Source organism: Lipotes vexillifer, unplaced genomic scaffold, assembly GCF_000442215.2.
Source record: "Lipotes vexillifer unplaced genomic scaffold, Lipotes_vexillifer_v1.1 scaffold418, whole genome shotgun sequence".
NCBI lineage: Eukaryota > Metazoa > Chordata > Mammalia > Artiodactyla > Lipotidae > Lipotes > Lipotes vexillifer.
In genome coordinates, this window is record NW_006798629.1 from 3080118 (window position 1) to 3106214 (window position 26097).

At 41.9% G+C, this 26097-nt stretch overlaps 2 protein-coding genes across 2 annotated transcripts in view; both read right to left on the bottom strand.

Annotated features, from left to right (window-relative positions):
* Positions 1-26097, bottom strand: part of KCNH8 (potassium voltage-gated channel subfamily H member 8) — a 397642-nt gene that overhangs the window by 295345 nt on the left and 76200 nt on the right. The gene's annotated exons all lie outside the window — the stretch shown is intronic.
* Positions 8486-17753, bottom strand: LOC103084773 (farnesyl pyrophosphate synthase-like). The gene is given in 7 exon segments (XM_082931506.1): positions 8486-8588; positions 8590-8712; positions 8714-9652; positions 12956-13076; positions 14432-14577; positions 15825-15879; positions 17723-17753. Coding segments are annotated over 7 exon segments (1518 nt in total).

A 26097-nucleotide genomic window follows, 5' to 3' on the forward strand; every position in this document is an offset into this window, starting at 1 on the left:
ATTTGTAGACTTTTTGATGATGGCCATTCTGACTGATGTGAAGTGATACCTCACTGTAGTTTTGATTTGCATTTCTCTAATAATTAGTGATATTGAGAATCTTTTCATATGCTTCTTGGCCATCTGTATGTCTTTGGAATAATCGTTCTATTAGGAGGCAAGAATTCATTTATTTCATTCAAACAGCTAAATTATGACTGAACATGAGGACCTACAAAAACAGTTTATGCATTTTGTAAAATATTTACCCAGCAATGAATCCCATAATTTTTACTAGGTATAATTAGCAAATGCTGCTGGTGACTCTTCTGCTACAAACTGTCCACATACAAAAAGCCCTTCACTTACTATGGTCTCCTGAGATTGGCACCCACTCAGGGTGCTGACGGTAATGATAATATTAAATCATAACTGTTTTCAGTACTATCAAGAGTTAACAGAGCCAGGAAGAGATGGCAGCCACTTATGATTCCAGCTTGGTTTTTGCATGGAGAAAGAAGATCAATGAATGAGGTGTAAGGAGATAAGTAGCATTTGTAATGAGAACATCAGAAAATGGCCCGGTGCTGCTGATAGGATGAACTATCTAGGTTAAACAATAGAAAATTGCCATTTTGCAGGTGAACTACTGGCAATACATCAAAATAGGCTGTTACTCGTGCTTTCTGGATTTGGAATGAGCAAGACTGGTATTTTCTGAAATAGTCAAAAACTATTTCTAGGAGACCTGTAGGTTCCTAAACACGTATGACCCGTGCCAATTGAGACTTGGATGTGCTCCTTTCATATCATATCTCTCAAATATTTAATACAACCTTCACACTCACCCTTTACCCAGGGCTGCCATCCAGAGTTGTGCATTTGCACACTTCACAAAGGATAACAACCAAAGGGCCGGTAGGGGGCTGGTGACCAGTCTTATGCCCTAAGATGCCACTTAGCATCCCCAAGGAGGTCCCTTTTTCACACTGATCTGCCCAACAGGTGTTCCTTTTTATAATTTTCACAAAAGCGCCTTAGAGGCTATTGTAGATCATCTCTAAATTCTATGCAAGTCTGGAAATTGAAGCATAAGATGAACTGGGAAGTCAATGGTGAGGCAGGCCTTCATAGCATGTGCAGATGGCAACTCTTCTCTGTTAGATGGGACATTTGGTTTCCTTATAGCTCAAATCTTTCTGTATCAAAAATCCCTCTGCTGAAATTGTTAAGAGATTTTCAGTTCTAGAGTCCGAGTGAAGAATATGGTTGGGGAAATAAAACCAAGAGTCAGATTATCTTCTTGGCAACCAAACAGAGATGACATATTCCAGTTATATTAAGACATTTTGCAATCCATTGATTGAAGTTAATAAATCTGTGGGGTGTGTTTTGTTTGCTGATCACACGAGTGGCTCCCATCTGACCATGTATTTTTCTTTAAAAAACAAAACAAAAAATTTTGTAGCACTAATTCTTCTCAACGATTCTCTTGCTAAAAACAATTTCCAATTGAGATACAGCACCAAACATCTCAAAGGTATAATTCAAAGATTTTAAAAGCAATTCAGCATAGTGACCTCTGACTTGATCTAAGTATTGTGTATTCACTGTGGGTGTCAGGTCTCAACTCATTGCAATTAATTTGATATATTGATTTAATATCTCGGGCAAAGTTGTATTTACCCAGCAAGGGCACGGTGGAAGATGATTCTGGGAGAAAAGGAATGTTTGCGAATGAACATGAGATCCTTTGATGAAACAAAAGCCTAGAGTAAGTAGCCTTCACAGACCCCAAACAACCATTATCTCAAGGCACAATCTCCCAAATTAGAACTAATAATGATTCAGCATTGTATTGTTGGTTACTTTCATTCTGTAAAAGAATACCCTGGGGTAGAAAGGAAGCCAAGCAATAGATCTGCTCTTGTAGGCTGGTCCATTAAGAGACGGTTATTTAAACTAGGGCCAAATTACAGAGAACGATTTCACAATAATATCTACACTACCAGAAGTTCTGGAGAAAAGATGCCATCTTTCCTTTCTAATATATAAATTTACTATTACTTTTAAAATGATCTGTTCTGATCATACACATAATAAAGTACTAAATAAAATGTAATACGTAAAAAAGATAATTTATATAAGGACAACCAGATCATTTTCTATCATCTTTCTTATTCATTCAAAAGAAGTTGTAGATCGTCTACAACTTCCCAAGCATTATGTATAAGAGAAATATACTGAATAAAACACAATCCCTGCCCTCAAATTATGTATCATCTAATGGGGAACATGTATAAACAGAAAGAAAAATGCAATACATTTTGATCAGTGTCGTCATAAAAGTACATGTGCATATTTTATATTGAAATATAATCAATTAAAACAATAGGATCCCTCATTTTCAGTTAGTACAAGTTTTCCCTATGGTAGTAAATATATATTTTGAACATCATGTTAGTGACTGCAAACTAGTTCATGCTTTGGATATGCTTTAGTTTGTTAAACATTTTCTTACACTTGTGTGGTCAGATTATTTAAAAATTTTCACTCCTTAACTAACACAGTAATGGACATCTTTCACATTTATCTTAAAGCAAATTTCTGAAGTTAAAAGTTTGGGTTCAAAAGTTAAGAACATTTCTAAAACTCCTGGCACATTATTGCAAAATTGCTTTCCAAAGAACAAAAGCACTGTGCCAAATTATATGTCCACAGGAGATGAGCCTTTTAAAAGATATAAACACAAGTACACACTAGTACATATTCATATTGACCTTGATTTCATCAAAGTCTGAAATTTTTCTAAATGCAAACAATCTCTTTATTCTTAGGCGTAAGTGAATAGATGTTTATATTACATAAAGTCTCAGAGATGATCATTGGTTTTATCTGATTACATCTATTTCAAAATTAAAACATTTTTTTAAAGCAAAAGAACGTACAATTTTTGGTATCTGTAACCAATGACATATTATGCATTTTGCTGTCACCTTTTATAACAACCATCTAAAACCATGTAGCTGGGGGCTTCCCTGGTGGCGCAGTGGTTGAGAATCTGCCTGCCAATGCAGGGGATACGGGTTCGAGCCCTGGTCTGGGAAGATCCCACATGCCGCGGAACAACTGGGCCCGTGAGCCACAACTACTGAGCCTGCGCGTCTGGAGCCTGTGCGCCGCAACAAGAGAGGCCGCGATAGTGAGAGGCCCGCGCACCACAATGAAGAGTGGCCCCCACTCGCCGCAACTAGAGAAAGCCCTCGCACAGAAACGAAGACCCAACACAGCTAAAAATAAATAAATTAATTAATTAATTAAAACCATGTAGCTGATCCGTCTTCTCTCATTATCAAGTCTGGTATCTGTGCTACCTGGTTCTAAGTAACGCGAAATAGTCCACTGTTTATTTACACTTCATTAATCTTCTGGGTTTAGCTTTTGCAAATATAAAATTGTGATAATCACCAATCACAAGTGAAAATGCATCACATACGTGGAAATCAAGAAAGTTCTCTCTCCGATTTCTATAAAAAACTGGGAATAAAATTCACTGAAACTCTCAAGTTATTAAAACACATTCTTTTGCATCAACATTTTCAACTATTTTTTATGTGTGTTAAATACGAATTAATGGCAATATTATTTACTTCAACTTCTTTCCTACTTTTGAACAACTAGTAACAGACAGAAGTAACAGAATCAAACAAAGACCAACATTTAGAAAGAGAATCAATTGTCCCACTAGATGAGGTAATTCTAGACTAATTTACAACTTGAAATGGTAAGTGCCATGGAATTTCTTTTATAAGAAGACACCAAATTTGGAGTTGAAAGAGCTGGTTTGGCTTTTTCACTTACTAGCTGCATGACATACAGCAGTTACTTTACCTCTAAGCCTTAGTGCCCTTAACCATGAAATGGTGTAGGAATAAAATCAGTTATTGCCCATAAAAGTGGATAACACACAGTAGGTATTTTGAATAGCAGTCTTTTTCATTGGTATTCAAAGAATAATTCCTTTATCCTCTCTCATAGGCCTTATTAGCCAAAGCAGTAAGTGTGGGGCTTTATTTATAACTTTCCAGCTAGTGTTCTACTTTTTATCTATTTTGGAAAATAATGTGATGAATACAAATGAATACAAATGAGCTAAATATATTGGTGATGTAGAACATGAATAAACCTCCATTTTATTTGTCAATGGGGATGAATTTTTTTCTAATGAGTCACAGAGCTAGCAACGGTGTGAGGAAAACATTTATCCTATTTTCCTAAATACAATATAGAATTATTTTATGGTTTCTTCAAGCTGTTTTAAAAATTTCACATCTGTACCACTCTCCTACAAAGGGTCCCAGATGATTATTATTTTTATTTTAAAACTCTCATGTGGTGCAAAATAATCTAGAAATTCTAATCGTACTCCATATGAGCCTAACATGATCAAGTAGAAAAAGTATAGCCTAAAGGTTAAGAATGTAGATTTTAGAGTAGGGATCAGCAAACTTTTTCTGTAAAAAGCCTGAGTCTAAGTATTTTAGGCTTTGAGGGTCATCTAGTCTCACTAACACTCAATTCTGTCATAGCACAAAAGAAGTCATAGAAAATATATAAACAAGTATTGTCATGAAATATTCTTTCCATTCTTTTGAACCACTTAAAAATGTAACCATTATTCTCTAACTCACCTGTTTTTCAAAAACAGAAGGTGAGCCAGACAGGCCTGTGGGCCAGTTTCCAGACCCCTGCACCAGAGTAACACTGTTTGAACTCAAATTCTGGCTTTTCCCTTTGTGGCTGCGTCACCCTGAGCAAATTAGTCTCCTCCCTCCACTGAGGGGTCTAAGTTGGAAGGATAACTGCATTCATGTGACTTTTAGGGGGTCTGAAAGAGGAATACATGTAAGTGCATAGCATTATGCATGCGGAGCTGCCCCACATGGCAGCTCCCCTCCCATTCAAGCATCTTTATTTTCATAGGCATCATGTACCCAGAAACACGAGATCCTTGAATCCTGACAGACTTGCACCCAAATCCTGACGGCTGATTGTTAACTGTGTTTCAGCTCACTAAGGTGTCACAAAGAGGCTGCAAGTTACCTGCACTTCAGGATTGATGTGAGAACCTCGTTCTCAGACTACATACTGAACGTTTTACTGAGTCTCTGGCATAAACAAGATGTTTAAAAAGTTTTGGTTACTGTTATTTTATGCTAAACTCTTTTTCCTAATCTCCATAGGGTGTAGGTAGTTGATATACTTTCTATGTCTGTACCACTTATAACATGTGTCTGTCTCTGTATCTCCTGTCAAGCTCTGTACTGAGAACAAAGCACTCATATTCAAACACAACCCATGGTTATTGTTGCGAATTCTTGAGTTCTCATGTATACGTGGTTCCTAATCTGGTCAAAGGATCGCTTCTAGGAGCCAAAGTTCTCAATAAGGAAAAGTATCATGCATTACCATTTACTCTCCATCCCCTCCACTTCACTGTGATATCAGAAGAGAATAAAACACTGGCCCATTTGGGGGTACAGATCACTAATACTACAGAGAATAGAAGCTTTGCCTGCGTTGGGAAGAAATGAGTAAAAGGAAGAATCAAGGACAAGAGAGGCTAAGGAGGAAACACAGAGGGAGGGAGATGTTCTGCCTGGTTTTTGAGATTAGTAGGAAAACCAGATTGAGGCACCCAAAGAGTGACATTGGCTGGGAAGGGGGATGATGATACTTCCCACGTTATGCCTGAAAGTAAGCAACAAACTCCAGCTGGTGATTTGAAGGAGTCACTGGATCTAATCCAGGCAAAAGGAGCCCAGTGAAGAATCCAGGGGAAGACTTGGAAGCACAGCGGTGAAAACAGACCCAAAGACTTGTGGTCTAGTGGAAGTTCAGGGATGAGAAAATGCGACACTGTGGATGTTCAGACTGTACATAAACATGCAGATCGCATGCATGCTGGTGGTGTTTCCTGTTATTGAAAGTCTTTAGGGAACATTATAAGATGAGTACTGCGTTTGCAGAGCAATGCAAAACTGCAGGGGGCGCTATTCAGACCCCTGTCTTGTAGTCTCACGTGAACGGCACCTGCTAGAGCTTTGCTGAGCACAGCCTGGAAGGCCTGAGCATTAGCAAGTTAACAGCTGCCTTTCCTGCACAGTGAACTGTCGTGTGTGTGTGTGTGTGTGTGTGTGTGTGTGTGTGATGTTGGAGCAGAAACCTTAATGCTAAATAAAGCATGACGCCTCCCAAACGTAACTCGGTTTCTTAGTGCCAAGGCCTTATCAAGACAAGGATTATACAAACTATATCTTCTTTTGAGGGTCTTGGTCTCCACAAAATACCAAGCACACCCTTGTAACAGTTGAGGCAAAAAGTCTCTGGGTATTCCAACTACTACTGATCAAAACACACACATGCACATTTACACACACAAATATATAATTATACCAAATATATGCAGACATTTTATGAAATAAATACAGTAGGTGCTGCCTTTCCCAAAGCCATCCAGCCAACACTGCTGATTGCTGAAGCACTGCCCAGTACAATCCGTATGCCCAATATGAAGGTTGTAAGAATTTTTGAAGTTATGCCTTTACAAGAGAGTATTTAGTATTTACACTATTGGAATATCTGAGACTGGAGGAAGCTTTATATGGTCAAGAAGAATTTCAAATCAAAAGGGTTATTTCAAAGTATATATTTGCCATTCCTGACAATGTGGTTTACTCAAAGTATCACTTTTCATAGGCACTGAATTCATAATAAACACCTGTGAATATACAAACAATACGCCTCACTTTAAACCACTGGCGTGTACATACACCCAACCTACGACAACAGCACAAATATTTTATGGGAGAAAATAACATAAGTATCTTAAACGTAGACATACAATTTTGTGCTAACTTTAGTTCCGTGTCATGGACATAAATATTGTCTGAATCTGTCACCTATGAATGCGGGAGCCCAAGAAACAAAAGGACTTCCAGACTAGATGGGAATGCCTATTCTAGAGGGTAATGATTACAAGGAAATTTCAAGTCCACATCAACTAAACACCCCACCTTCCAAAAGCCACACAGCAAGCCAATGATTTTGGAAGCAGAATCTTACACATGAAGGGCAAGTTATTACATATAGTGAATATACACACCACATTCAGGAATCAGGAAGAAAGCTATCATTCTTAGAAGCCCTTCGGAGGAAAACAGATGTCAAAAACAATGACAACTAGGCCAATCTACTACATGCTCAAGAAGCAGTACCTATGAAGATTTTGCCCTTGAATAGCCTACTATAGCGTGATGGGATTAAAAGATGTCTAGGCTGGGAGCCAGCAGACAAGTCTATGGCCCCACTATGCTACTGATATACTATGGGACCTCTGGTAAATCACTTAACCTCTCTGTGCCTCAGTTTCCTTATCTGTAAAACAATGGATTGGATTTTTATGGGCCCCTGCTCTAACATTCTGTAACTCTCTTTTATCTCCTCAAATCTTCTTTCACATTAGCATTTGATTTCAAGAGCTAAGAATAAAGTTCAAACACTTACGTTAGCATTAAATTCTCCATATTCTGACTACAGCCTTTGTTTCCATCCTTATCTTGGTCTATTCCTGAAACCACATCAATATCCCATTCGGATCCTTATTCTCTCACTCTTCTGTTTTTCTTCTGTCGACTTCAGCTGAACTGTCTTTTACTCCCTTCTATCATTTTCCAAAGCCACCTCTGGGTTACAGTTCTATATATCTGTCATCACTATAAGCCATAAGCCCCTCGAGGTCAGAGGCTGGGTCTTATGCAGGGTTTGTGCAGTAACCAGCAACACTTTGCCCAAAATATATCCTTGAGAGCGAGTGGTGATTCTGGTCTCGGTAAAACAACAAAAGGTCTGGTTTTACTTTAATCAATGATATATTTTGTTAAAAATCAAAACCAAGTGATCCTTAAGAAAACTCAGTTCCTCTCACCCTTGTTGGAATGAATGCCTTTGAAAAGGAGTGAGAATTAAATGACATTTCAGATCATTATAAATGCTTTATTTATCTTTAAACACAGACTAGCCAGGATCACAATTTTCAAAGCAAGAAAGGTTCAGGTAAACAAAATAAATGTTACCAGACTAATTATCCACAGACTGCAAAGCAACTTTTAATTAATTACATTGTCAAGTGATTAAAACACCTAATGGCTAGAATAAGGTTAAATATTTTCTAAGGTGGAACATATAATGTACTCACCATTGAAATGTGTCAGAATTTGCCTTTATTCAATGTCAAAGAAAAATTGGTCTCCTGTTTGAGTTAGACTACTCTATTTCCCACATAAAAAAGCTTTACTTTGAAATTACCAAAAGAATAACCACTCCATGCCTATTAGTCTTAACAGAAACCTTGGCTCTGTCTTTTAAGACTGTTACACATTCTCCTACAGAGAAGCACACATCAATAGAAGATGTATCACTGTAGGTCTTCCTTTTCTTTCACAGGTTAGACAATAATTTTTTGAGAGCCTCCCCTCCCCACCCTCAAGTCTCTAGGTGACTTTTTCTGCTTGTAGATCTTGTGTGCCGGCCCCAGGATGGTGGCTGGGGACAGGGGCACCATACTGCTCCATGAGACCCATAAGGTAGCTGTAACTGTCCTTGTGCTGTGTAAACACAGCCAGCAGATTCATCTCCTCGTCTGGTGCCTTCACCCAGGCCACCTTCTCGGTCTCCAAAGTTCTCCTGCAGGATCTGGCACTGGTCCAGAGAGGCCCGTTGCAAACACTGAATCACCAGCCAGCTGCACGTGTTGTCCTGGATGTCAGTGCCGATCTTGCCCATCACACTGGGGTCCCCAAAGAGATCAAGGTTATCATCCTAAACCCGAAAGAACTCTCCCATCTCCAGCAGGATCTTCTTGGCATTGGTATGCTCCCTCTTCCCGTCAATACCCACCACATACATGGCAGCAGCTATAGGAAGACAGAAGGAGTAGAAAGCTGTCTTGTATTTGACAATAGATCTGTACCTCTTTTCAGTGAATCTGCCAAGATCCACACTGTCCTGGGGGGCTGTGATGAGGTCCAGGGTCTGTCCGATCTCAGTCTGATAAGGACTCTGTAGGAAGAGCTTGATCAGGTTCAGGTAATAGGGCTGCTCCCAGCAGCAGAGCTTCAGCAGGCGGTAGATACATGCTTCCAGGAGGAAAGCATCATGAATGGCAGCCAAACCTATGCCTGGCTTCTGATACCAGCAGATCTGCCCCTGTTGGGTGAAGAATGCATCCATGAGGTCGTCTGACACCAAGAGGAAGGCTTGGAGCAGTTCCACGCACCAGCCCTCAGTCATGGCCCACCGGAGACTGTCAGCATCTTGCTTCCTGGGCTCCGACAGCTCCCAGAATGCTACCAGCACCGTCAAACCCCGATGGTACTTGCCTCGGATGGCACAGTACTCCAGGACCTCCTTGAGTCGGGCAATAGCATCTCCTGTCTCTGGGTGCCCAGTGTCCTCCTCAGTCAGCACCTTGACAACCTGGGATAAGTGCTGGATGAAATCCTGCCTTTCTGCATAAATGTCCAATTTCTGGTCTCCATCTATTCTGAGGGAGGAGTAAAATACTCTGTTCCCAGATGCCAGTTGCTGATTTTCACTGTAGGTCTTAATCTGCCTTTGTTACGCCCTCTGTGCATCACCAAATATGATTTATGTGATTTCAGAGAACTTCCTTTACATTTCCCCATTCCTAACTCTGCATATCTCTTTAGCTCTGAAAGATATTAAAGATTAAAATATTTGATATGAAACTAGAAAGTGATATAGCAGTACAACCTTTAAAAAGGCAGACTTTTTTTTAATTAATTAATTTATTTATTCATTTTTGGCCGTGTTTGGGTCTTCGTTTCTGTGCGAGGGCTTTCTCTAGTTGTGGCAAGCGGGGGCCACTCTTCATCGCGGTGCGCGGGCCTCTCACTATCGCGGCCTCTCTTATTGCAGAGCACAGGCTCCAGATGTGCAGGCTCAGTAGTTGTGGCTCACAGGCCCAGTTGCTCCGCGGCATGTGGGATCCTCCCAGACCAGGACTCGAACCCGTGTCCCCTGCATTGGCAGGCAGATCCTCAACCACTGCGCCACCAGGGCAGCCCCAAAAAGGCAGACTTTTTTTTTTTTTTCAATTTCCCAAACAAATAGAAGAAAATGGCAAGTAAATGGTGAGCCTTCGAGGAATTGCGCTAGAAGTTTGAGGTTTCACGGTCCTAAATGGTCAAGTAAGAGTAGGAGGCACAGATGACCAGTTAAAGAGTGGTTCACCATAGCAATGTGAGTTAGTGCTGAATGGCTGACACAAACATTTGCTCTTAGCAGTCAACTTTGAGACCTCAAATGAAAAGTAATACAATGGCATCCAATCCCAAAGAAGCACGTTTAACTTACAAAATATACAAACTCAGCATGAATGTACAGAAAGTCAACAAATAAGCAAACAATTTAAAAGAGAGGAAAAAGGTAACTTGACCATTCAGTTGGAATGGTGTCAAGATAAGCTTTTGGAAGGGCTGGGGGGAGGGACAGATTGGGAGTTTGGCATTGACATGTACACACTGCTATATTTAAAATGGATAACTGACAAGGACCTACTGTACAGCACAGAGAACTCTGCTCAATATTCTGTAATAACCTAAATGGGAAAAGAACTTGAAAAAGAATAGATACATGTATATGTAAAAAGTAAGGTAAGCTTTTAAAAAATATATATCGTGGCCCCAAACATAAGGCAACTATTTCATCCGAGGCTCAATTCAAGAGTCAGTTACCTGTTCAATGCCGGGGAAAATCTGACTGTATTAGTAAAAAACAGTGTGCAGTAGACTTACTTCATAGGGGACAGTGGTAGGTAGTTTTGACCACATGCAAATTTAACCTTAGCACAGAATTGCTGAATAATGGATGACGGTTTTTAATGTCCTATGTTTGGAATATCCCCTTCGTTAACTCTCACCCGAGTGTCAAGCAATTATTCAGTGGAATCTAGAGGGCTCCAGGGGTGTCTTCAACTCCCCCAACATCTATGAAACACAGAGTGCTAGTAACTCTTCTTTTCCCTTATGGATCTGACCCATTTAAGATGCAGATAGAGATAAAGACCGTGGAATATTTGTGCCAGAACCGGAAACAGAATTGGAGATGTGGCCCCAAACCTTTGTATCATAAAATGAGGAAACTGAGACCCAAAGAAGTTCAGGGATTTGGTCCAGGTCGAAACTTGCATGGGGAGTCACTTGGGAAATCTCAGGACAGCAAATACAGGTCTTTTTTCATTTCCCAGATGGGTTTCATCCTAAAAAGTGAGCTGGAACAAACTGGATGGCAGTCATCTCACTGCAGATTTATCTGTGGTCAAGGCAGAAGTTTCAAAGGTTTCGAAGGCTCTACAACTATCTTATACCTGAGCTGGAAAGTTCTTCTGATCCATTTACTGTTATCAAAGCTTAGTACATCTATTTTTCTTGGAATGCAGTTTATTTAAAGGGAGAGCTGGTATTATTTGTCACATTATAGGTGTTTTTACAAGGCATTACGGATGTTCTCTGAAACCTTTACTGCAGTTATGTTGATGATTGGAAATGCCAAAAAAATTACCCTCCATACACAAACACACATGCACTAATTCTAATTAGTCAATTCTAGTTCAAGTGGAAGTGATGAAACATTTCACCATCTTTTTTTCCCCAGGAAACTAGAATATATTTTGGCTATGTAAAACACTTTTTTAAATTTAAACATCTATTATTATAGAATAAAGGCATTCTGCAAAAATGGCATTTAGCAATTCTCTTATATCTGAAAATAATTAGAAAAAAACATTTTCTCATGTAGAAATGTAATTTTCTATGTAGATGAACATAGCCCCATTTGGAAGGCAGATAGATAAGAACTCTGAGGAATTCATTGAAGCATTGAGGCTATGAAGATCTACTCAAGTTGCCTGGCTACATCTGTCCTATAATAACGGGATGCTAGTGTTGTTTTTTCTTATAATACTTAGAGACTTGGTAAGTACTAATTATTTAATATCTACATATTTTTTAGAAGTTGCAGTCCATGTAGACATTACTAATATTAGCTGAAAAATAAGATTAAACTTTATTTGAGAATTTTATGCATTAGACCCCAGAAGACTTGTCAAGATGTAACAAAGAGAACTGAGAAGACGGAGGGAGGGATGATCCAGATTTTGGAAGCCCTAAAGCTTTTTAAAACCAAGAGGAATTTTGTAAGAAAAAATATAAACACATTAGGCGTAAAGATGAAGATTCATTTAGGCTGAGAATAATCCAAAAAATGACAAACTGTAAAAAGTTGACAAACACAAACGTCATAAAATCCAGAATAATAACAATGGCTGACATACCCTGCGTGATACTTTTCACAGACACTTGGCTGCCTCAGTCTGTTCCAATCCTCCTTTTTCCTCCCCGGAGAAAGAAACTAGAGAAAGCCCGTGTGCAGCAGCAAAGACCCAACACAGCCAAAAATAAATAAGTAAATAAAATAAATTTATTTTTTTTTAAAAAAGAGGCACTACTTCCTTTCAGATGGATTCATGGGGGCAGCACCAACAGGACAGAGGTGCAGAGGAGACATTGTGCAGGAAACAAATGACAGAGTTTATCGCCTGTGGACTGAGGGATCTGGTGTGTGGCTCTGGTCAATGTCAACTTCCTGATACCCCTGCTGTTTTATGGTCAGTCGTGGATAATGTTGCCAGCCAGGAATGAGAGTGGATGAAAAAAATCAATGGCCTCTGTGTAGCCAGGCCTTCCCTTTGAAGTCTCATCCATTTTGGGTACCTTGTTGAGACAGTTCACCTCCTGGGCCTCGTGATGTCAGAAACACCCTTCCATGCTTTCCTACAAACCACCAATCTTCCTCCTGGCTAAAGCACTGCTTAATGGGATACGTCAGCCTTTACTTTTGAAGACCATTCATGAGTTCCAGGAAGAAACTAAACCAAAATGGTCCAGGCATGGTCCCTGCCCACCGTGCTAAGCCAGGAGGCTGCGTGGTGATGCAGCTCAGAGGCTGGACCTCAGCTGGGGTTTAAGAAACAGCTCTCGGGCATCCTGTATGTGCCAGCATCTATGCTGGCACCACGATGAAAACAAACCAGCAATGTGTAAGACACCCTTGCCCTCATTAAACTCCACATTCTATGAGGACAGAGGCTCATAAAAATACACAATATTTATGAGGGCAAAGGATGAGAACAAATAGAAAATTTTAATTTAAAATGATGCATTTTAAGACCAAGAAATGCACGGGGAGTTGCCTAGCTCCGTGGTGCTGCTGGGAATTGCTCCTGACACGGGCTACCAGAGGCCCATGAGAGAAAGGTCTTGATTATTAAGAAAACTGGATGTGACATCTGTGGGCCTTTGAAACCTCATCCACTCTAGTGAAGCCAGCTCCCAGAGCACTTTGTGGTCACTTTTGGAGCTTTCTACCTTCTTATGCTAGGAGGAAAATCACAGCAAGTCAGGACGCCTGAGTTCTCAGGCTGACCATCGGTTTCTTCCATGAGCCTCAGTGATGGCTCCTCCAATAGCTAAATGACAGTGGAAACAAGTCAAATGAGGCCTCTCAGTGTCTCAGCAGAAGGGATCCAGTTTCATCTTGTATGTGGAAAATGCTCTGAGCTCCAGGAAGGGAGGGATGGCAAGGTCCTTCCACCCGCGCCCTGCCGCCCCCAGGAATTGCAATCATCATAAACGTGACATCTGGCTAAAGGTCCCAGGTGTAGGGCACTACAGGAAAGCTATGTCGTGGTGTTCAAGAAAATAGTTTAAGATATGTTATGCCTTCCTCCCACCTGCCTTACTCCAATGTATGAAAGGCATGCACCTCTATGACTAAAGCAACTGATAAAGAAAAATGAGAAAGCTATACACATTTTTTCCAGCTGCTGTTATGCTCCAAGTACTGCTGTTCTAGGTGTATGGAATAAATCAGAGGAGGAAACAGACCAAGAGCCCCTCATTGGGCTTACATTCCAGTGTCAGCATTGGAGTAGGACAAACAACAAAACTAGTAAATAAGCGAATTACCAAGTATGTTAGAAGGTGGTGAGTACTGCAAAAAAACAATAAATCAGGGAGATTGGGGGGCAGGGTGGGGAAGAGGGGAGATGATGTGATTTTAAAGGTTATGATCAGAGGAGGGAGGCATTACTGAGAAAAGTATATTTGAAGACAGACTTGAGAAGGGGACAGTTCGTGAGCCCTGTGGACAGTTGGGGTGCAAGGATGTTCCAGGCAGAGAGAACAGACAATGCAAAGGCCTTAGGGCAGAGACACACCCAAGTATTCACAGGACAGCAACAAGGGCAGTGTGATGTCTCACAGGGGGCAAGGGAGAGCACAGTAGTGCTGTGGCTTGAATTGTGTCTCACCAGAATGCATCTGCTGAAGTCCTAACTCCCAGTACTTCTGGGAGTACTTCCGGCCTTTCTGGGAACCAGAGCCACTGCGGATGTAGCTAATTAAGATGAGGTCATACTGGAGTACGATGGGCCCCTTGCCCACTAGGACTGGTGTCCTTATAAAAAAGGAGAAATTTGGACACACAGACAGACATGCACACAGTGAGGCTGCCAGGTGAAGACTGGCGTGATGTGGCACATGTCAAGGTCCCAACAGAGTCTAGGAGACAGGACGGGAACAGATCCTTCCCTGATGACTGCAAAGGGGACACAGTCCTGCTGACACCTTGATCTCAGACTTCTAGCCTCCAAAACTGTGACACAATACATGCCTGTGGTTTAAGCTACTCAGCTTGTGCTACTGGTTTCTGGAAGCTCTAGCAAAGTAATAGTAAATTAGGCCAAAGCGAGAGTAAAGGGGCAGATGATAAAAGGTCTTAATGCAAGGACATTGGAGGTGAGGTCATTATAGCATCTTGAGCAGAGGAGTGAAATGATCTGCCCAAAGGCTGAGTTCCAGAACACTGCAGTTTTATAAGGTCTCAGAAAAAAGGAGCTGAGAAGGAGCCACCAGTGACGTAAAAGGAAAACCAGGAGAATGTGCAGCGGGGAAAGCCCATGGCACTTTTCTATCTAAAAGCATAGTCAGATGGTATGGCACAAGCAGCTCACTGTGGGTGGATCGGGGACAGTCACTGATGAAGGAGGACAAACAAGTCCATCAACTTCCTCCAAGGCATACGCAAGCCAGTGAAGCCTAAAAAATTCTTTTAAGTCCATGGGCTTCCCCATGGTTAGTGGAATTTGACTTTTTTCCCTAAATTTGACATTTATTTATCAGAAGAAAAAAAAGAAGATAAATGGTGCTCGATAAAATCGTGCTTTCGGTGTGTAGGTCTTCTATTTGTGCCGAGTAAAACTATTATGTATCACTAAACAGGGCTCTTGAAGGTGAATCAGAAACACCAAGGGTCTCAGAAACTAGTTTAGAGATTCATTCAGAAAACAGCAAATTCACTCAACTCCAGTGGCTCCTAATACACATGGCACAGATTCTTAAAAGGGAGTCCTTAACCTCACTTTGCAGCAACTCTGCTTTCCTAACTCCCCATCTGTATGGCCTCATGCAACGGGGAGATTCCTGGTTAAAGCCACAGCCCTAAGCTGAATACATAAGGTGACTGAATGTCAACCCAGAAATCCCATCCTGACAGACACACAGAACAATATCAAAACTCCCAGCTCCTGTCATTCAAAAGTCCCCATAGCCCTAATAGACCAGACTGGCCCAGCCTGCTCCCTGCAAGCACTGACGCTGAAGCCAGTCAGCCTGGATTAGAATCCTAGCTGGGCAGCTCACTACCTAAGGATCTCGAACTTGCTTGAACTTGAATGGCCTTGGGCTTCAATGTACGTAACTGTAAAACAGGGATGATAACAGAACCGACTTCAGAGTATTGTGATAAGGATTCACCGAGTTAATATTTGTACTGAACCTAGAACATGCCTGGCGCTCAGTAAAAATTATATAGGAATCTGTTAAACCCATAAACAAACAAGTATGTATTTTTCCCGGAAGATTTTGATGAACAAACCAAAAAATAAAAAGGGCTAGAAAAGAAAAGTCTTCATATAGTAAAGAGAAACATTTCAAGGTTTTAAAATATTTGCTTCGAGAAAACAATGTGTACATCAATCACAACGACTCCTGGCTATGCATGTGCACTCACCTGCTCACAAAATCCTCACCTACTTTAAAAGTTTGGACTTGACAGGGGCTTCCCTGGTGGCTCAGTGGTTGAGAATCTGCCTGCTAATGCAGGGGACATGGGTTCGAGCCCTGGTCTGGGAGGATCCCACACACCGCGGAGCAACTAGGCCCATGAGTCACAACTACTGAGCCTGCACGTCTAAAGCCTGTGCTCCACAACAAGACAGGCCGCGACAGTGAGAGGCCCGCACACCGCTATAAAGAGTGGCCCCTGCTTGCCACAACTAGAGAAAGCCCTCGCACAGAAATGAAGACCCAACACAGCAAAAAGTAAATAAATTAATTAAAAAAAAAAAAAGTAACAGATGTTCAAGTACAATTGGTGCCTTAAAAAAAAAGTTTGGACTTGACAGATTTTTATAAACTGTAGAAACGTAAGGTGAAATTTCTCAAGCCACATTAGCTAAATAAACTGAAATAGAACACTTTTCAATCATCAAAAGCAGATGATTTCCCCCAACATGAATTAGCAGTGATGATAAGTGTACACAAGCCAAATGATTAGCCTTTTCAGGCGACGGACGGTGCTGGGACCACAGGAATCCATCATCCAGTCCTCACAGCAATCTCAGGAGGTGTGGCCTGCTGTCACTCTCTATTTAAACCTGAAGATACGACCTCAGAGATGTTAAGTGTCTTCTCTACCCTCACACAGCTATGCGTGGTGGAAAAGCAGAGCTGGAGCTCTTTACCACACTGCTTTGCTCATCCCAAAGCCTTCCTTCAGCCTCTGCTCAACCTGCCCTGCAACTCTGGTTCCTCCGCCCCTTCCCGGGCTCCCCACACCTGGTCTGCTGCCCGCTGCTGCCATGCCCAGGGCCCAGCGGAAAAATCAATCCTGCTGAGATAACAGTTTCCTTGAGAACAGCACTCTGACTGCTGGGGAAACCGCAGAGAACACAAAAGGGGTTCCTGTTGTATCTGGGGCTTTGTGCTTCCTGGACGGACAAGCATTTCTATTCCACTGGGGAAAAAGAGGTTCTACAAAAGGGTACGTCCATGAAGGTGGCAGGTAAACTAACACACTTTACTGGTCTGGGGAATTATGATGATTGTTAAAAATTCTGAGGCTGGGGGCTTCCCTGGTGGCGCAGTGCTTGAGAGTCCGCCTGCCGATGCAGGAGACGCGGGTTCGTGCCCCGTTTCGGGAGGATCCCACGTGCCGCGGAGCGGCTGGGCCCGTGAGCCATGGCCGCTGGGCCTGCGCGTCCGGAGCCTGTGCTCCGCAAATGGGAGAGGCCGCGACAGTGAGAGGCCCGCATAACGCAAGAAAAAAAAAAAAAAAAAAAAAAAAAAAAATTCTGAGGCTGTCAGTGACAATTACTCATTTTCCTGAAGTTAAAAACCCCCTGTGGTGAGAGGGGCGGGGATCATGGATCTGCAAATTCATCAAGACTGCTGGTAAATATTGACCATCATTAGGAATTTCTATTACAAATATCTGCCCTTTCAACTCAATGCAGCACCACTTGAATTTCATCCAAAGTTACCTGCATAAAGTAAACAAGCTTCATCACCCATGTAGACGGAGGCCAGCCTGCCTCAGCTGGTGCTACGATCTCTTTCTATTTTTTTCTCCCTCATTCCCCGCCTACAATGGAGAAAACTGGCTCAAAGAGCCAGCCAGCTAAATTAGGAAGGGGCAAAATTTGATGGGAAAGTGATAATTCAAGTTGTTCTGTGAATGACGGGTAGATCCAGCAGGTTCATTCAACACGGACAAATGTTATTAGCAAAACTGCTCATTCAAATTACCAGGGGAACTAGGTTTCTGAACCCGAAAATGGTTCATTCCAAGCATGCCCATTATTCTAAATTTCTATTATTTTCTCAATTCCCAGTTGGATTCTGCTGCCTTCAAAGGCGGCATTGCTATTTGCAGTTGCTGACACTCGCTAGCGATGGCTCATAATTTCATCTAACGGTGAGACAACTAAAAGTGTGACTGAATTAGCGACAGCTGTTCTCCATCCAGCCCCAAAGGAAAGGCGGCAAAGCTGGCGTGGAACCACCTTCTGAACGGGGATACACAGCCTCTCTGAAGAAAGGAGAGCTACCAATAAGAACGCCCATCCCTTATTTATTAGTTTGGTTTTTGAGGCAGGGACAGAAGAAGTTGTGTAACTGTCAAGTAATTGCTACCAAATGGAAAAACAGGAGTCACTTGGGGTCAACCAGGGAGCATTGACTAGGCTGAAAAACCCCCGACTGGATCGGTATTTGGTAGTCAAACGACAAACCACAAAACCACAATACATGGTGGGATCACGGAATTAAATCCAAGACGTGTTGAATTGTCTGTTCAATCTTTCACTCTGCGTTAGAGCACCTGAAAACGAAATGGGCTGAAACAAGCTGCTTTCACACCATGTTGGCCTAATTACCTTTCAAGATTGACACATACAAACTTACCTGGAAATCTAGGTCCTTCTAGTTCTCCTGGGTCCCTGTAGCCTTCCAACTGCCTTCCGCTAGCATCCCACTTCATGCCAGTGTGCAGTGCCAGGAGTTATAAATAAACCTGCTGCTACGGCCCCCAGTAATAACCATGATTTCCCTAAAAGGCATGCAAGTGTCAAGTTGTCAACTTAGTTTCTGAACCTCAGTGAATGCCAGTGCACAGTTCCCAGGGCGTGGAGAACTAGCCTACCCCAAATAAACAGGCCTGGAGGATAGTGATGCAGCTAAACACACAGACTCACTTCAGGGAACTGGGGTGGTAGAGCTCCAACCTGGATGCTGGCCCACACTCTTTGGGGAAGAGAAAGGAGGAAGAGATATGGCAGGAGACGGTAACAGCAAAGGGTGTGTAAGCCTCCAGAGAACAGATCATGGGCGTGTGAGCCTCCAGTGACAGTGGGCACAGGCCTTGGTTATTGAACCAGGAATCACAAACTTCACCCTGGACCAATGACAGGCCATTGTCAAGACCAAAATGCTCCGCATAGAAGACACAATATGTTACAGAGAACATGCTGGAAGTGAGAGATTCCCTCAACCATAAGAAAGTGGTGGCAAAGAGGACAGGATTCATGGACCTCGAGATGATCATAGTAAATGACGTAGGTCAGAGAAAGACAAATAATATGATATCACTTACATGTGGAATCTTTTAAAATGATACAAATGAACTTATTTACAAAACAGAAACAGACTCACAGACATAGAAAACAAACTTATGGTTACCAAAAGGGAAAGGTTGGGGGAGGGATAAGTTAGGAGTTTGAGGTTAAGCAGATGCACACTACTATATATAAAATAGATAAACAACAAGGTCATACTGTATAGCACAGGGAACTATACTCAGTATTTTGTAATAACCTATAGTGGAAAAGAATCTGAAAAAACTGAATCATTTTGCTGTACACCTTAAACACAACATTGTGAATCAACTATACTTCAATTTTTAAAAAAGACACAGGATTTGGAGTCAGATAGACCTAGTACAATCACCAGCTTCATTATCTTCTAGCTCTGTGGCCTGGGTACATATTTGAGGTCAGGTTGCCTCAATGCAGAGCTTGAGACAAGGATTAGGACATATCTAATTTATTGAGGGCTGACTCTCAAGTAAAGCCTATAAGAGAATGAGAGGAAGAGGAGGACTGGGAATGGGAGAGAGAGCTAAGAAAGGACCAGGTTTCTGGTGAAGCTTCACCTCAACCTGATCCACAGGGGCCTCTGGAGGGTGAACCATACTGTAGAGTTGTCCTTGCCTGAGGTCACAGGAGCTGGCTTTCGTGGGTTAGTCACTGCCTCTGGCTCACAGGTGGAGGGGAGGATTAGGGAGGGTGCTAACCTCCTGGGCAAGGCAGCTCCCGTCGTCGCTGAGGGCAATTATTTGAGGAGGGAGCCTCTGTCAGTTCAGCAGCCAATGCTTGGAGCAGCCGTGGGATGGGCTGACAGCAGTCTGGATCCAAGCTGGATATGGAAATCATACAGGATATAAAGTGCAATATAGATAATTACTAACTGTGATGAAAGAGTACCTGTGTAGTACCCTGGAGCTGAGGCAGATAATCTAAGGAAGATAAACTTGAAGACAGTGGGGTTCAGTTCACCAGAGAGCACAGAAGGATGCTGGTTTGGCCGCGATGGACAGGGGCTGGGCTGCCGTGCAAGCAAGTGGCCTCCACTCTTGGGAGTGTGAGGTGCAAGCGGGGCCAGATGAGCAACTGATGCTGTGGGTGCGGGTGCGGGAAATCTGGGGGCTGTCGGGAGGAGGGGAGTCACGTAGGGGCTCTGGTTTCAGGGTGAAGACAGCTGTGGGACAGTTATGGTGAGACTAAGATTGCAGGTTTGCACAGCGACCGTGTCTGGGGCTCGATGCGTGGCGGGCAGGCTTCAGCAGCCGCCCTGGCGCTCAAACCTCCCCCTCCAGGACCACTCTGCACGGGCAGGAGAGCACTTCCTCCCGTAGAGCCCCCTGGCGCCCTCTACTGGAAGTCCATTATCACGGAGCACGTGTCAAACAGCTCGCTCAGAGCCATGAGGCAGCACATCGATGACCTAGCAAAGTAAAGGGAATCTGGTTGGGGCACCAACCAAAACCCACTCTGCACAGTTTTCTCCTCTAGAAAATAGGAGTAACATCTAGTATATTGTTGTGCAGATGAAAGATTTTTTTCCAGTGTATGACATACGATAAGTACTCAACGAAGGGTATCAATTGCCATTCATATTGTCATTACCGTGTGATGACAAACCATGGAAAGAAATGGTGGGTTGCTCCTCTCCACTGCTTTTAAAAGTGCCAAGCATGCAGGCTACCTCCAGCACTGCTAAGAAGACGGCTAACTAGAGACCAGTCTGCCCAAAGCAGTAGATATGAGATTCTTCTTGGACTTCCTACTGAGTCATTTAGTCCCAGTAGGATCCCCTGGGAAGGAAAGTAAAGCTGTGCTCGCCTTTTAGCAGATGAACAGAACAGACTGGTAAAACTAAGTCATGCTCCTAGAAGGTGCCATACTAACCAGTACCTTCTTGCTGTTCAAACAAAGCTCACACAGTTTCTAGAGGGCATCCCTGGCTGTCTAAAGGTTTATCCTCACCTGTACATCCTTCACCACTTTTAATCAGTAGTTTATAATAAGATGTCATTATCAAATTTACAGATACATAGATGGAAGGGAGAAGTAATATAGATAGATGTGGGATAAAAGGAACATTAAGAGGAGATGTGTTGCCCAATAGGAGCAAAATCATTATTCGTTAATTTTTTGTCCTATTAATTATATTCCCATGATGACAATGCTTATTGAGCTTTTACTCTGTGCCAGGACTGTACTAAGCATGGGACCAGAGTCATCGAATCATCATAACAACCCTATGAAGTTGGTATTACTGTTACTCTCATTTATGGGATGGGGAATGTCAAGGGAGAAAAAGGACTCAATCGACATCACACAGCTATGTGAGTAAATGCTAACCCAGATCTGTGTGCTTCCGGAGGCCATGCTGTTCATTACGACAGTGTATCTGCATCCGGGACATGTGGCCTTGAAGTGTGGTCTGCTCTGCCATTCCCTGGCTGTGTGAGCAAGTTACTTAACTCTCCAGGCTTCAATTTCCTCATGAGCAAAATGAGGACAATTGTAGCACTTCCCATAGGGCCATTGTAAGGATTAAGGGAAATAATATTGTAAAACACCTGGCAGGGTGATGGCTATGCAAGTGTTCAATAAATAGTAACCGTGGCTAATATTAACAATCATCATAAATTAACCTAGGACGGCAAAAATCCAAACTCAAAAAGATTTTGCCAACTTTGCCTCATGGCCCACACTAAAATTATGATATTTCTAGGAATAAAGGCAAATGCCTGTACAGGGATTCCAGAATCAACACGGTACAAGTATAAGACCCGGCTCAATGACAAAGTTAAAGGAGAAATTCATTTAACAAATATTTATTGGTTGCACCTACATTTTGCAGACACCATGCTGCAGGCTGAGGACACTGCAGGAAACCACAAAAATAAAATAAAATCCCAGCTCTCATTGAGCTCATGCCTTTGTGGGATATGCAAAGGATGAAAAAACAAACAGGTAAATGCAGAGTCTGTCAGATAGTGATAAATGCTATGAAGACAAATAAATCAGAGTATTGGGATAATATATGGGAGAGGGGGTGATCAGCAAAAGATTTTCTGATAAAAGGAGTCAGAGATGTGAGTGTGGGCATGTCAGAAGGAGGAGTGTTTTTTTTTTTCTGTGTAAAAGTTTGGTTTAATTTTATAATTAATTGAAGACATATATTTTATATATTTACTTTTTTTATTTATTTTTTGCTGTACGCGGGCCTCTCACTGTTGTGGCCTCTCCCGCTGCGGAGCACAGGCTCAGCGGCCACGGCTCACGGGCCCAGCCGCTCCGTGGCATGTGGGATCTTCCCGGACCGGGGCACGAACCCGTGTCCTCTGCATCGGCAGGCGGACTCTCAATGACTGCGCCACCAGGGAAGCCCCATGGAGGGGATTTTGATTTATGTTCCAGCCACTGCAGGGAGAAGAGACTGTTGAGGAACATGGAGGGGCAGGGGATAGTCGTCTGTGCAAGAAGCATGATAGCCTGAACTACAATGGGAGCAGTGGAGTTGGTAAGAATTTGTTGGATTCTGGAAGAAATTTTTAGTTTTTAATTTTTTTTTTAAACAAAAGTTTGATATATTTAACAGTGGTAAGGAACAAACTTCTGTTTATCAAAAGACATCATTCTTTTAAATTGAAGTATAGTTGATTTACATAATGTTGTATTAGTTTCCGGTGCACAGCAAAGTGATTCAGATATATATACATATCTGAATGTGTGTGTGTGTGTAAATATATATATATATATTCTTTTTCAGATTCTTTCCTTTTTATTTTATTTTTTTAAAAATCTTTATTTTATATTGGAGCATAGTTGATAACAATGTTGTGTTATTTTAAAATAGAGCCAATAGGGTAGCTGATGGTTTAGATAGACAATGAAAGAGAATGGGAAACACCAGGATGACTTCAGGTTACTGGCCAAAGCAACTGAAAAAAATAGAGTCTGATTTAATGACATGAAGATTAGGGGGTGGGAGATTTTTGGTGGGAAGGCACAATCAAGATTTGGGTTTTGGGTATTAAATCTGGGATGCCTACTAGACATCCAAAAGAAGACGTCCAGTAATTGGCTGTATATGGGTCTAGAGTTCAGAGGAGAGAGTTGGTCTAGAGATACAAAGGTGAAAGTCCTCAGTTTATAGATTTAAAACCCTGGAACTGATAGGATCACAGGAGTGCCTGTGGATGGAAATGAGGACAGGTTTAAAAGGGAGTCCTAGAAAACTCTGCTGTTTAGAGCAACAGACAGGATTGAAAGGTTCTATTGGGTACAACAAAGGAAAAGATGCTATTTAATTTTAAATGGAATGGATTGCTTCCAAAGAAAATGGGGTCCTGTTCCATGCTCACAAGGAGCCCCAGTTGACAGCAGTCAGAGATACTGTAGGGGTTCCTCTATTGGATGGGAAGAAGGGGTAAGTGACCTCCAAGCTCAAAGCCAGATAATTGACTAGGAATCCAGAGATATCTTTAGTTAAAGGCCTACACTTAACATGCTCTGTGGCCTTAAGCGACTTGTGAAACTTGCTTAGGCCTTCAGCTTCCTCACTGACAAAAGAAAGGAGCTGGATAAGATATTCTTTAAAATTCTCTCCTGACATCTAAAAGTCTATAATTACCAGGTATCCTTTTTTGTGCTATTTAACTCAGATGTTACACAACCCAGCTATAAAAAAATCCAAAGTGATTTAAGAAATCCAAAGGGTTGCTGATTTGCTCAAAATTAATTAATTAGATTCTTGGAATCTGACAAAGCAAAGCCTTCCCAGGTAGGTCCTGAGTTATCGTTGCCAGAGCACCTGTTCACACTTACCCTCAGAGTTGATACAGCTGTATTTCTGTGATAAGCCATGTCAGAGCAAGAAAATTTAGCTCAATTCAAACAATATGAGCCTTGACCATGAAAAAAGTACAGTGCTGAATGCCTTGGGACATGGGAACAGGCCTCCTGGGCCCTTACAATCTAAATCTAGTTCGTAGATGGCCAGAGAAACACTTCTAGTGAAGGGGAGAAAAAAATGACTACCCAGAAATATAGAGTGATGGATGCAGGAAATCCAAAGAGGAGATCGACCGTGTGTTGGAAAGGTGGACTTAGACAGAAAAAGCCAGTGTTCACATCGGGGCTGGGAGATGAATAGGGTTTCTAGGCACAAGGTAATGGGAGCCTTGGAATCAGATAGGTCTAGGTTCCAAACCCAACTCTGTTAACTAGTAGCTGTGGGCCTTTGGTAAGATTCTTCACTCCTAAACTCAGGCTAATACCTTCCTGTTAGGGTAGCTGTGATGAAAACTGTGATAATTATATGGAAGATAATAACATACCTGGCATCTGAGAAGGAATTAATAAACCCTAGTTATTAACATGTGGGTAAAGAAAGTGGTCTTGGAATCCCAAGGAAGATACAACATGAATAAAGTTCATGAGTCCCGTATTCCCTGACCTTGACTTGCTAGCAACCTCTCATCTCATCTTATTCTGATTTCCATCAGGACTGTCCTTGTTATCACATGGAGCTACTTACCAAGCCAAGTATAACTTATATTAAAGCTCATGTTCTCCTATATTCATACATATATCACCCAAACAAATTCTGCCCTATCTACCTAACACTTGTGCTATTATTTGCCTCTACTTTTCCTTAACTTATCTAAGTTCTCCCTTAAATACATTTATTTGATTAAAATATTTTATATCACGATTTTAAGTGGAAATCCAACATGACTTTCCATAAGATGAAGAAAACTAAAAAGTAGATGCAATCTGAAACCCATTTAAATTGAATTACAGGTACTGTTGTCTGCCATCGTCTTTTAATTCTGGGGCCCTACTGGCTATGTGTTAAAGAATGGGGGGAGGGAATGGTTAACTAGCAAGTGTGGACACAGGGGTTAAAGATGTGTTCACATCAAACTGAAGCCTTCTTTTCCTAAAAAAAGACAACTGGAAAGAGAAAACTTTCTCACTGTGTGGTTCAATATTACTTAATGTTACATCTGTATAGTGTGCATCTCAGCAGGGCTGTCTTGGTTCCCACCAGCCTGCTTTTCTCTGCTTGTCACAATCCTTCATGGCTTTCATTGCTCCCTCGAGCACCACCTCCTCCATGGAGTCTCCCCTGTCAGAGGTAAGCTCTCGGCCTTTACATCAAAGTACTTGGGGGTTCAGACAACTCATCTGGAAATACATCACACACTTCCTCATGACCTCTGTTCTATGACTGTTATACTGGCAATTTGCTCTTGCTTTTTAAATTACTGTATATGTTTTTTTACACCCTCCCCAACATAAGTCATCGTGAATGCAGAATCTGTCTTTGCCACCCACGGTATCTCGCTCCGACACACCTTGAAAATGGTAGGCGTGGGACAAAGTATGTAGAAAAGTGTGGTCAGTGGAAGCATCAAGTACTATGGTCATATTGGAGAATGGAGATAATCTAGATGAAGACTAAGAATACTGACATTAACTAGGTATTTTGAAATAAAAATTTGAATATTGGGTAGTAGGGAAACGTCTTCCTGAGATGATTTTAGTTGCATATGGCTGTGAAAGAGGAAGCTGTCAGCACCAACAACAAAGTCACCATGTTTTTGGTGTCCAGCAGGAACAGGGCTCCATCCAAGCGCTGCTGTCCAAGGAATCTACTGCCAGAGTCTTGCCAAGGTCCTTTATTTGCATCTCTCGTTTGACTCTCTGGGAAACGTGAATCACTCCTCTTTGGACATGTGTTTTTCTTACCACTTTTTTTTTTTTTTTTTTTTTTTTTTTTT